The sequence below is a fragment of the Pelodiscus sinensis genome, chromosome 28 (assembly GCF_049634645.1).
Source record: "Pelodiscus sinensis isolate JC-2024 chromosome 28, ASM4963464v1, whole genome shotgun sequence".
NCBI lineage: Eukaryota > Metazoa > Chordata > Testudines > Trionychidae > Pelodiscus > Pelodiscus sinensis.
This window is the reverse complement of record NC_134738.1, coordinates 2,422,800-2,435,660: the sequence shown is the minus strand read 5'-3', so window position 1 is coordinate 2,435,660 and position 12,861 is coordinate 2,422,800. Positions and strand designations below refer to the sequence as shown.

Genomic DNA, 12,861 nt, shown 5'->3' with positions numbered 1-12,861 from the left:
CTAGTGTAGACGTGCCCTCAGAGAATATGAATCTCTAGCATTGAAATTATCAGAGAAACCACAGGCTTTTGTTATCATAGCCTGGCCTGGAGGCTGGTTTTTAGCCAGAAAGTCTGGTCTAAAAGGAGACCTGATGGAGTCTGACCGAACACCTGAACTCTAGTGACTGTTGGTGAGGAAGTCAGGGAGGTACCGAGACATCACCCGCATCAGTCCCTACTTGGCTGGGGCTACCTCCTCTCTATATCCAAGCCCTGGTTCTGCAAGCAAAGCCCACCTGATCCACACAGGGAAGGGGGGAAAGGGGAAAAGCAGTGAGTGATGGAGGCATGGATAAGAGGAGCGAATGGGGGGTGGGGCCTCTGGGCAAGGCAGGGGCGTGTCTTTGGGGGAAGAGGCGGGGCAGGGTTGGGAAGGAGTGGGGGATCCCCACATGGGTGGGGGGTTATGTTGCTGCAAGAGATGAATAAACACATGTTTTGTCATGATGGCAACCCTTGATCCGTTTGTCTCTATGCACAGGTACCAAGGAGTAAAGTCTAGACAGCCGTGAAGATGAGCAACGAAACCACCCCCGAGGCAGTCTCGTCCCCCCCAGTCTCGTCCCCGCCCCCCCACGGGCAGCGTTACTTCGATCGGTTCTCTGAGGATGACCCGGAATATCTGCGCATTCGGAACATGGCAGCTGATCTCCGGCAGGACTTCAACATGATGGAGCAGAAGAAACGAGTCACCATGATCCTACAGAGCCCAGTGCGTGAGAGTGCCTGGCAATGTCCAAATAAGGGGCTGGGAGTCAGGGAATTGCGTCCTCCATTCTGTCTCTGTATCCTAAGACCTAGCCTCTCCACTAGCGGGCTCTCAAGTACAGGGGCCTCTATTTATTTGTTGGGATGCCCAGCTCTAGAAACCAGCTGGAGTCAATAGGAGCTGCAGGTGCTCAGGATTTCTGCAGATCCGGCCACTTAGCCATCAAAATGAGTGGCCAAATTCTTAAAATCTCTCAGCACATCGGGTGCGTGGCTCTTCGGAAATCCAGCCCCTGTCATGGGTGTTGGTCCCGTGCACACGTGGTCCGGAGCGCTGCTAAAATCTGGCCCCAGTTGTGAGTGATGGGCCCTTGGAAACATGGTCCAGAGCTCTGCTGAAATCCGGCCCCTGTCATAGGTGACGGATGCCTTGATGGGCGTTTATTCATCTCTTGCAGCAACATAAACCTGGTCTGGAGCTCTGCTAAATCTGTCCCCAGTCCTGTATAAACATGGTCCGGAGCTCTGCTAAACTCTGGTTATAGGTGTATAAAGTTGGACATAGAAAATGGAGATGGGCCCCTCATTATTAAAAGCCCTTTCTGCATGCATGAGGCTTTCTCCTCTTGGAGAGGTCCCCCAGGCATGCTCGATGCTTTGGAGATGGAGCAAAGAGAGAGCCGCTGATGCCCAGTGTCCTCGGTCAGGCGCTGCGCGTTCCCTTGTCCCAGCAGAGCTGTGAGCGTGGGATGCACGAGGCCTGTTTGTCGTGAAGCGCCCTGCTTGGGAGAGGAGCGCTGCCTGCTTTGCCGGGAAGACGCTGGCTCTGCAAAGTTCACAGCGTGGCTGTCAGGCGGAGTGGGCGCTGCCGTGTGAAACGGCTGACGATTCACTGCCTGCCGGGCTGTTTCAGTCTTTCAGAGAGGAGCTGGAGAGCCTTATCCAAGAACAAATGAAGAAAGGGAACAACTCCAACATCTGGGCCCTGCGACAGATCGCGGATTTCATGGCCAGCACCGCTCCCTCCGTCTTCCCCAGCTCTCCCATCAGTATGTTGGAGGATAACCGGTTTCTAGGGTTGGAGGGGGCGGGGGAGAATTGCCTTGTTGCCAGGTTACCAGACAGGCAATGCCGGGGTTTTGTGCCTCTTTTCCACTTCTTTATGATGGACAAAGCAGGCCTTAAAGCAGGGGTGTGCAATAAAACAGTGGTGCTACGCCAGGGTTAGCCCCTGGCTGGCCACTGCCACTTTATTTACCTGTGTCTCCATAGGCACGGCAGCTTGCAGCTCCTATTGGCTGCAGAACACCGTTCCTGGCCAATGGGAGCTGTGGGAAGTGGTGGGAACCAGAACATCGCTTCCCAAGGCAGTCCACCAGGAGCTAACCCTGGCCAACTGTGCCCGGCCCGCTGCTGTGTTAAAGTCTGTACTTTGTTGACTCTGTTGTAAGGGTTTCCCCTGTTTGATTTTCATCTTAAAATCTCCAAGACTACCAAATCATTCTCTGGTTTTCCTAGATGTCTCCTTGGAAGATCAGAGAACTTGGAACTTTTCTAGCCTTTAACCAAAGAAATGGGAAGCTCTCTCTTGAACAAAAGAGCATCTTTCCCCCAAGTTGTTTTGCAGGAATTTGAGTTGAATAAGTGATAACAACAGAAATGTTCCCCCTGACTAAGTGATAACAAAAGATATTTAAATACCCTAAATGTTATTCCCTAAAAGAGTAAACATTAGAGCTGTCTGAAATTTTTGGTTCAATTACTTTTTGATGCAAAATGCCCATTAAAAAAATTCATGTTTTGCAAAACGTAAATATTTTAAAATGTTCTAGATTTCTAACCAACCAAAACATCTCCCTTTCCATCCCAATGTTTCCTCCCCCTTCTCTCCCCACCCTAATTTTTGTAGTGGCAAAGTGTTAAAAAAAATAGAGTAAAGAGACAAAAAAGAATTAAGGGGGAGAAGGGAGAATCCTAAAAATAAAATCAACCCTACTGAGTTGCATTTAAAATGGGCCCAGGAAGAATGTTCCCCTGGTGTTTTTTCTCCAGTGCTTCCCATCCACAGGCTAGGACAGAGGCTGGCCCTTGTGGGATGAGAGTTAAGGTGTGAAGGTTCAGAGAAGAGACCCCAGAGACTGGAGCGTTCTGGGAGGTATCTTGTCTCTCATGTAGGGGAACAGATGAACCAATTCCAGTAGCCCCAAAGCCTCCTTGCTTCCCAAAGCACCTATTAGCCATGATCCCCGCAAACCAGCTGACCGATCTCTGTTTCTCCTCAGGTCTCTCCACGGTGACGCCCATCAACGATCTCCATAGCACCGAGTCACTGGCCCTGGCGAAAGGGGAGCGGCTCATGCGTTGCAAGGTTGGCAGCATCTACCGACTCCTGGACCTGTATGGTTGGGCGCAGCTCAGCAACACCTATGTCACGGTGAGGGCGGCCCCCGGGGTACATGGGTGTGGGCCGGGTGTGTACTGAGGCTAGAATATGACTGCACGCTGTCATTCTCCACCTCCGTGTGTGGAACTGAGGTGGAAGCATAGAGTTCTCAGTCCTCCAGTTACCAGAGTGGAGGGATGTAAGAAAAAAAGGAGTTCCAAGTGGAAGACTAGTATCTAAACTCTGGCATCTCTCAGCTAACACTACACCTTGTAGCCAGGGCAGGCTGGAATGGGACACTTGGCACCCTCTGTCCATGACACGCCAGATGAAGAGGAAAAAAAACCCCTCTCCAGCCTACAATGCCTAAGCACCTGGTCAGCTGTTACATACTATAAGTGGGAGTTGCAGGTTCAAAGTGAATTATCTCCTGACGTGTGCTCAGCTATGCCCTGCGTCAGAGGACGTGATCTTAGCTCATGCGAATGCACACGTGCATGGTCAGAAAGCATCTAGCTGTGACTTCCACAGGCCGAGTTCACAGACCTGACTCCTCCGCTGGTTAGACAAGAATTCCCGTTCAGGCCATTCAGTTGCTCACTACTCAGTGGAGCTGGACTCAGCACCTGGGCCAGACACAACTAGTAGACACAGCCAAAAACCTAGACAGTGGCATAGACACTGGTGTGAAACGCCAGACCCCTTCATCTTAGTCATCAAAGGCTAGGACAGGGTGGGCAATAATTCTTTGCCAAGGGCTCCTTCAGAAATGTTTGAAGTCGCCCTGGGCCCCACCAGAAGGAGTGGGACCTCAAGCGGAAGGGGCGGGGCCAGGATGCTTTCCCACCCACAGACTATAATTAGTCTGGGGGTGGAGGAACGCCTTTGCCCCCCCCCCCCAGAGGTTCCCCCTAGGCGCCCATGCCCCTGGCCGTGGGAGGAGTCTTTGCACGCTCCTCCTTCTGCCCCTAGGCCAATCGGGGCTTGGGGATGGGGAAGCGTGCAAAGTCTCCTGACAGGGTGGAGGAAACGTCATGCGCTTCCCCCAGGCCCTAATTGGCTTGGGCACAGGGGAGTGGCAGGACCTCTGCAGGCTGGATCAAGCCACTTGGCGGGCTGGGATCCTACCCACAGAGGCCCTTTTGCCTACCCCCGGGCTAGGAAATAAATCAGCTGGCAGCTCCTGCACATTCATGTGGTGCGTGATCATGAAGCGTACAGCACCGTCCTCTTTGAATTTTTCTGACACTAACTTCTGTTTTGATTCAGCCCCAATTTCTAGCTTTCCAGTTTCTTCCTCATCGTACAATATTGACACCAAGCTTAATCAGTCACGTTTGATTTTCTCAGTGATCTGAGACTGGAGGTTTGAAAGGGAAATGCAGATGAAAGGAATTGGGTTTGGTCTCTTAGCATTATAAGTAAGGTTTGGAAGGATTAGACTTTTATCAGTAAACATCAATGTCATCGCAGGCACACAAGCCAATGAAAAAATATTTCCATCAATAATAGTTGAAATTGACCAATAAATGCGGCGTGAGAACTTACTAAAGTCAAAATCCAGTGATCGAGACTTTTGAATTAGACTTTGTTGAGTGAATGAAGAGTAAAAACAGGTGTAGGGTTTGTTGATTTTAAGCTGATTTACCTTGTGCCATTTGAAATGTGATGTTGACAGCTGGTTGTTATAACGGTTTTTAAAATGTTTAATTTTTGAATCTCAACCTCTATTGTCGTTGAGAAAAGACAGATGTTCTTAGTGATCTAAAGAGGCACATGCTACTGAAAACTGCCCACTTAACCCTGACTCACCTCTTTTCTCTCCCCCCTTTCCTGTGTATTTCTTTTGGCAGCTGCGTGTCAGCAAAGAACAGGATCACTTCTTAATCAGCCCTAAAGGTCTTGCGTGTAGTGAAGTCACCGCTTCTAGCCTGGTGAGTGTGCTAAATAACAGGACCACCTTAGAAGCAGTTGATGGCAAAGAATTATTCTTGAGAGATGCTTTCATAAAAAGACCGAACATCATGAAAAATGTTTACAAATTCCACCCACCATATTTCTCAAAAATCTGAAGTTTGAAAAATGTTGGCTTGCTCCCAAGTGGTTTGAAAACTGTGGTGCAAAGGGGAGAGAAATAAATGGGGAAATATTCCCCCTTTCACCCTTGCTTGGTTGAAATTCAGGGTTTTACGTTTTTTCATCACCATTTTGAAACTCCAAACATTTTGTCCACCTCCTATTTATAAGGAGGCTTCATCTGCTCATGGAGCCAAACCAATCTCCTGACAGACAGGTTGGCTTAATGTATGCCATCCAGCCAGGCAAAATGCATCGCTGGAGTCAGCTTCCCTTAAGCCGAGCTGCCGCAGCATCTACACTGCGGGAGGCTGACGGGAGCACACAGTCCCCCCGGCTTCCCTTGCTCCTCGCAGAATGAGAAGCGCAGGACCCTCAGAGTTCGATTTGGGGGTGTACACTAGACCCACTAAATTGGATGCTAGAAGGTTGACCTTTGGAGGGTTGATCTCCGTAGTGTAGCCGTACCCTGGATGTTCACTAACTCCCCCATATGCCGATGCATGTTCTCTTCCCCCACACGAGGCACTGGAAGTTGCAATCCCAGCTAATCTACAATTCTCCAGGACCTGACCTATACCCCGTACTTATCTCACTGGCTTAATTCACAGATTCCAAGGCCAGAAGGAACCATTGTGATGGTCTAGTCTGATCTATAGAACGCAGGCCGTAGAACTTCTCCAAAATACTTTCTAGAGCAGATCTTTTGGAAGGGAACCCCATGTTCTTGGAAAGCAGAGCCATGGGGTGACGAGGGAGCAGGCGTTCTTAGGATCTGGAGTGAGCCTGGGGAGTGTGGATCCCTCTCGCCTCCTGGGTAAATCTGTACTTTCACGCCGCCCGCTTTCCCTCTCGCTGCAGATTAAAGTGAACATCCTGGGCGAAGTGGTGGAGCAAGGCAGCACCAGTTTCCCCGTCGACGTGCAAGGATTCAGCCTGCACTCAGCCATCTACGCGGCCAGACCCGATGTCAGATGCATCGTCCACTCACACACGCCTGCCGCTGCTGCGGTAAGCAGCCCCCTCGGCCATGCTTGCTCCCTTCTTCCGTTGGCCGGCTCCGGGCTGCTGAGGTGCCAGGGCTGGGGCGGAGAAGCTGAGAGAGAGGATAATAGTGTTGAAGCTGCTCAGGGTGACCCCGATTTCACAGGCGCTAACCTGAGGTGGCGAAGGTCCCATTAACATTCCCTGTAGGACCACAGGGAGAACCCTGCAGTAATTTATTCATAAGGGCCTTCAGGCTAGCTCCTCACACCCAGAATGCTCTGCTCCTGTCCCCGTACCTCCAGTAACACCCAGGCCCAGAGGGTTTACTTCTCAGCCTCATTCGCTGCACGGTTTCCCATGGTTTGCATTGCTGCTGTAGAGAACTGCAGAGTTCTCTGAACATGGGGAGAGAGGTCGGGAGAGTGAGGAATCCCAGGCTTAGTTCAGGCTCCCTGTTAATTGTGTAACATTAATAACACGTGACTCGTCTCTGTGGCGCTGAGATCTTTGCGGGGCCTCCCTGCTCCAGGAGTCTCTCAAACGCATCACTCCCTCGGCGGCTGCTCTCAGTGGCAGGAGAGGGGCCTCTTGCACGGTGGTCCTAAGAAAAACTTCAACAACAACAAATAGTCTCGTGGCACCGTAGAGACTAACAAAACGTGGATGGTGTCCTGAGCCACGAAAGCTCACGACACCATCGTTTTGTTAGTCTCTACGGAGCCACAAGACCATTTGTTGTTGTTGAAGTTTTTCCAGTTACAGACTAACTCGGCTCCCCCCCGACGCAGTGGTACTAAGGTTCATTTCCGGAGGGAAACGAACTAATATCGGCCTACGAGGATGTGCCTGGCAGCCACAGCATTTGTGGATCCTGGGACAAAACTCAAAGGAAGTGACTTTGCTAGACCAAAAGTCCCGCACGAGGTCATCCTACGACCTAGCGTCATTCTTAACGGGCAGTTAGAGAGCTGTGCTCGGTGAGGCAGAGTCTCGAATGGGATTCATTCAACCTGCTCTTCAAAACCGTACCCAGGAATTGATAATACCTCCCCCGTCCCCTGAGCGCACACATGGTCTTTGCTTGTGCGTAGATGATTGAAACCCTTCAAAGGGCTAGGACTCTGGAGTTGGGCGTTCTGGTGCCACCTTGGTCCCAGACGACGTGACCTTGGGCAAGTTGTGTAATGGTTCGGTGCCTCAGTTTCCCCCCTGTTCTGTGGGGATACTACTTGACGCACAGGGGTGCTGTGAGACTACCTGCCCCTGCATGCAACTGCATGGGGAGGGGGGTTACACAGAACGGGGCTGTGTCTGCCGCACTGAGACGAAGCATAGCCCTCCTAAGGGGCTCCATGTGCCCCTCACTTTAGCCCTTCTCCGATACATTCGTGTTCCGCTAGTTCATAAATAAACAGTCTTCCCTCCGAACGTCATTTGACCGACCTTCAGTCCGTTGCTTAATGCTGCTAAAGTGACGCAAGAAGCTGCGGGTGGGTGCGATGCATGAAAGTGAGTGAATGGTGCCACCCCTGGGAGAAAAAAGGCCAAAATACGCGACTGCTACACAACTGCAGCGTTCCCAGGTTCCCTTTATTGGTGCTGATGGCAGAGGCTCATTCCTCACTGGGGATGTTAGACGCTGCTTAATCAAATAATCGTGTAATTGCACAAAATCTTATTGGTTACATGATTATTCAATAATCTCTGGGGGCGGGGCCGCCAGCCAGGGCACTCCCGGCCCCACTTCCAGGGAGCCCCCGCCATCCTGCACTGCTGCCTCTGTATCTGAGGCAGCAGCACGGAGCGGTAGCAGCCCCTGTCCACAGGGGTCGGAGCTCCTCAGAGAGAGGGGCTACGCTGGCATCCCGCCTGCCCCCCTCCCACGCTGCTCCCTCTGATGCAGAGGCAGCAGTGCAGGGGAAGCGGCTCTGCAAAGCCGGGGTTTATGGGGAGCACTGGCTCCCGCCTCCCCCCCACCTCTGTAGGAGGCAGCAAGGAAGGGGGAAGGCAGTTCTGTGGAGCTGACATACATGAAGAGCTGGCTTAAAAGCCAGTTCCCGGGGTGTATTGGCTCCCTCCAGCCCCCCGCCCCTCCGCACTGCTGCCTCTGGGCTAACCATGTACATGACTATAGCTAACAGCCCTACTCCACAGACCTGCTAAACCTCCCTTGCTTCCTGTGCCCATGAATTGATCAGTTGATGCAACCGCTGACCTGAGGGGCCGCTCCTGAGAGATGCTGGTCACCCTCAGCTCCTGTCGATTGCACCGAGAGAGCAGGAGAAGGATGCTCAGGATGCAGGATCAGGGCAGTGAAAGTGCAACAGCCGGGCCTTCCTGTGGCCACAGGGTGCGGGTGTGAAGGCTGAGCAGAGACTCGCGAGAGCTGCGTTAGTGTCAACTCGAGGGAACCAAAATGCTGATCTTCCCCTTTGCCTCCTGTGTTCTCGCTGCGCGCCAGGTGTCTGCCATGAAATGCGGCATCCTCCCTGTCTCCCACGATGCACTGCTGCTGGGCAGCATGGTGTACTTTGATTTCAACGGCGAGATGGAGGACGAGGCGGACAGGATCGAGTTACAGAAGTGCCTTGGACCAACCTGCAAGGTGAGAGGAAGAGAGGCGCTCCCTGCACGGAAAGACGTTGCGTCCGATGAGCCGGCTCACGCCGCTCGGCCAGTGATGTTTTCACTGGAGTTGGGCTGAAGAGGTGGCACTCGGATCTGGGTCTAGACCTGAGTTCCCTGCAGGCTGCACGGAAACGCAGCTGCCTAGTTAGCGCTGTGCGGGTATTCAAAGCATCCACGTTGCTCCTCCCCCAACCTAGCCTCCAGGCACCTCTCCCCCCTGCGAAGGAAACTGTGGCCTGGCCCCAGCCCTCTCCTGCTGCTGCCCCTGGACCCCTGCTGTGGCCTGGCCCTCCCGAATCGACCCTGCGAGGCCCAGGTGGCCTGTTCTAGGACCTCTCTCCCCTCGCTGCATTCAGACCTGCCTGGCCCTGGAACCCCCTGGCTCTGAAGCCCCCCTACCACGGCCTGGTCCCAAGCCCCCACCCCACACCTCTGCACCTCACCCTCTGCCCAGCCACACTCCAAAGCCCATACCTCCCAGCCAGAGCTCTTGCACCCCAACCCCCTGAGCTCCTAGCCCTGGCCCCTCCCCAGAGCCTGCACCCCACCTCACCCCAACCCTCTGCCCCGAGCCTGAGTCCGCTCCACACTCAGAACCCCCCGGCCCCACCCTCGCCACATGAATTGCACCATATTGGTGCACGTAACAAAATTAATTCCACTCAGGAGTGGGAAAAATTAGAGGGAACCCGGGTCGAGACTAGGCCTGGGCTTGTCCTGACAGTCTGGCCCCTTCTGTGGTTAAAGCACCAGACTGAGAGATCTGGGTCCTAACCTGGCTGAGCTATTGTCCTGCTGTGTGAGTTTGGGCCACCCAATCACTTTGTGCCTCAGTTTCCTCATCCAGGGACTGCAGGGAGTCCTGACATACCTGGGCTTTGATTCCTAAAGCTTTTCTGGGGCCAGACACAGCAAGAGGAGAGCCACCAACAGTAGATTGGAAGGAGATGGCCAGTGAACCACACAAAGTGCCAGAACGACTCACCGTCTGGGATGTGACAAAGGCGTAACATTGCTGTCACTTACACACTGTGAGCTGAAAGAGCCTGGAAGTCATTCCCGAGACCTTCAGGTGCTGGGCAACCCCCCAAACTTCTTGCTGGCCTGTGTCTCTGAGCCTCTTTTTGCCAGGGATTCACTGGAGATGGCTGCATCAGCTTGTTTTTCCTTCCCCCTGCAGATCCTGGTGCTGCGAAATCACGGTGTGGTCACGCTAGGCGACACAGTGGAGGAAGCTTTTTATAAAACCTTTCACTTGCAGGCTGCTTGTGAGATCCAGGTGAGTGACTCCTCTGGGCAGCTGGTTGGAATGCACAGTCAACCTGTGGAACTCCTCGCCAGAGGATGTGGTGAAGGCCAGGACTCTAACAGGGTTCAAAAAAGAGCTAGAGAGATTCATGGAGGTTAGGTCCATCAATGGCTACTAGCCAGGATGGGTAGGAATGGTGTCCCTGGCCTCTGTTTGTCTGTGAGTGGGTGACAGGACAGGGATCACGTGAGGATTACCTGTTCTGTTCCCTCCCTCTGGGGATCTGGCATTGGCCACTGTTGGCCGACAGGTCACTGGGCTGGACTTTGTGTGGTTCACCCAGTCTGGCCGTTCTTCTGTTCCACCCTCGTCCGTGTGTTCCCCAAGTTGCTCGCTGTGACAGTGCTTTGCTACACGGCTCATCTGTCTAGTTTAGATACAAACTCCAGCTAGCCAGCCCCCCGAGGACTTATGCCCCCCTGTCACCGCAGAGTCGCAGTGGCTCCCATAAGATAAAGATGAAACTGCCTGCTCCCTGTCTGTTCCCCACCCGTACAGACTGACAGGCAGACGCGCCGGGCTGATTTCCTAAGCCACGTCTGTGTCCCGAATGACTAATATGGGGAGAGACCAGGGTCACTGCAAGCCAGACACGCTGCATCCTCTGTTTGCAACTTACCACTGCGAGAAGAACTCCAGCAGCCGTCCCAAGTACTAGACTGTGCAGTAGCGTCACTGCGGCGTTTCCAGCCACAGCCATGGACTTACTCTAGTGCTTGGCGTGCGTAGTTGGCTGCATTGTGTTCACCCGTGGGAGCTGTCCCCCAAGGAGCAGATAACTAGGGCTTGCACTGGAGTTGGGTGGAGACAGAGGACCGTCTGGCTAGATTGCACTGATCATGTATCCCCCTCTACTGGGCGATCCCTGGAACTGGCGTCAGGGACGGAAACCAACTTCTCTTTTTTTCCAGCTTTATTTGCTGGCGAGGTTTTCGTACCCTCCTCCCTTAGTCGTGTGTTTCAGCAGCTGAACTTGAATTGGACCTTTGCCTTCTCCTCCACTACTGACTGGGATTTGCAGGGCTTGCCGTTGGCCTAGATGAGTTCCCACTGAAGTCTCTGGGAGTTTTACCATGGATGTCAGTGAGAGCAGAGATTAGCAAAGGCTGGTTTGGAAACTTCTCCCTCTAAGTCTTTACAGCTCAGCCGAAGCTCCCATGGGGCGAGGTGCTGCATCACTTGTGGCAATTATTCCTTGTTGATAGGGTGCCATAAAAGTGAGTAGCACTTTAATGCTGAATAAAAGACAGTGGCCCCGATTTGCGTACACCAGTGTCCATCAGGAATAACTCCACCGAAGTCAGTGGCGTTGCTCCCCTGTCAACATGATCAGGTTCCAATCGGTCCTGACAAGCTCACAGTCGAAGTGAGGGTGTAACGTGGCAAAGGACGGGGTTTCAGGCACAGCACGTGTTCCCTGGGCTCGGGGAGCCTCACCGTCAGTCCACCACCCTGGTGCACCTGCTGTGAGACTCACAGTAAGGATGTCGCAAGTGTCAGCCAGAGCCATATCCAGAAAGAGTCTTTGGCTGCAAACACCGTGCTGTGTTGGAGCTGCAGCAGTGGCAGTTACAATTATTACTACAGGTTGAACCTCTCTCTAGTCTGGCACTCTCTAGTCCAGCAGCACCTGTGGTCCGGCATGATTTCAGTTAGCCAGACCGTGCCCCTTTAAGGGCTCCGGGGCCGGGAGGGGGGCAGAAGCGTTTCCCTGGCTTGGCCCAGAGTGGCCACCAGGGAAAGCTGGGGAGGGCTAGCCTCCCACTAGTTTGAATTAAGTGGCTACACAGCCCTTAATTCGAACTACAGGCAGTCCCCGGGTTACGTACAAGATAGGGACTGTAGGTTTGTTCTTAAGTTGAATCTGTATGTAAGTCGGAACTGGCGTCCAGATTCAGCCGCTGCTGAAACTGATGCCAGTTCTGACTTACATACAGAATCAACTTAAGAACCCCAGGCGTCCCCAAGTCAGCTGCTGCTGAAACTGATCAGCAGCTGATTCCAGGAAGCCCGGGGCAGAGCAACTCTGTCTCGGGCTTCCTGTAGTCAGCACTGGTCAGTTTCAGCAGAAGCTGACTTGGGGACGCCTGGGGCAGAGCAGCTGGGGTGCTGCTGGGTTGCTCCAGTAGCGCCGCTCCTCGGTGCTACTGGACCAACCCAGCAGCTCCCCATCTGCTCTGCCCCAGGCGTCCTGATTCAGCTGCTGCTGAAACTGACCAGCAGCGGCTGAATCAGAACGCCTGGGGCAGAGCAGCTGGGGTGCTGCCGGGTTGGTCCAGTAGCGCCCAGAGCGACGCTGCGGGACCAACCGGCAGTGCCCCAGCTGCTCTGCCACAGGCGTCTGGAGAAAAGCCTAGTCTGCTGGGGGGGGGGAGGGCGTACTAGCTGCTCCCCCCCCACCCCAGCAGACCAGGAAGACACGGGTGGCGGACCGAGACGCACCACGGTCCCGCCACCTGGGTCCTCCGTGGCTTTGCTCCCAGTCTCCCTGGTCTGCCAGGGAGACGGGGAGCAAAGCCTCTGAGGACGCCAGCAGCGGGACAGCCGCAGGGCGTCTGGGCTGTCCGGCTGCCGGCTTCCCTGAGGCTTTGCAAAGCGAGGCAGCGAGGCAGCCCCCCCGCGGCTTTGCAAAGCCTCGGGGAAGCCGGCAGCAGAGCAGCCCAGGCGCGCCTGGGCTGCCTCGCTGCCCGAGCCCCTCCGCAGCTTTGCTCCGCGTCTTCCTGGTCTGC

General features: G+C 53.8%; 1 protein-coding gene across 1 annotated transcript in view; it reads left to right on the top strand.

The window, feature by feature from the left end:
• Positions 1–12,861, top strand: part of ADD2 (adducin 2) — a 119,387-nt gene that overhangs the window by 80,087 nt on the left and 26,439 nt on the right. Inside the window, exons 2-8 of the mRNA XM_006129099.4 lie at positions 523–753; positions 1,663–1,798; positions 3,032–3,183; positions 4,986–5,066; positions 6,070–6,219; positions 8,657–8,800; positions 10,004–10,102. Coding sequence (XP_006129161.1) covers positions 556–753; positions 1,663–1,798; positions 3,032–3,183; positions 4,986–5,066; positions 6,070–6,219; positions 8,657–8,800; positions 10,004–10,102 — 960 coding nt within the window. The 5' untranslated portion in view covers positions 523–555. The remainder of the gene's footprint in view (positions 1–522; positions 754–1,662; positions 1,799–3,031; positions 3,184–4,985; positions 5,067–6,069; positions 6,220–8,656; positions 8,801–10,003; positions 10,103–12,861) is intronic.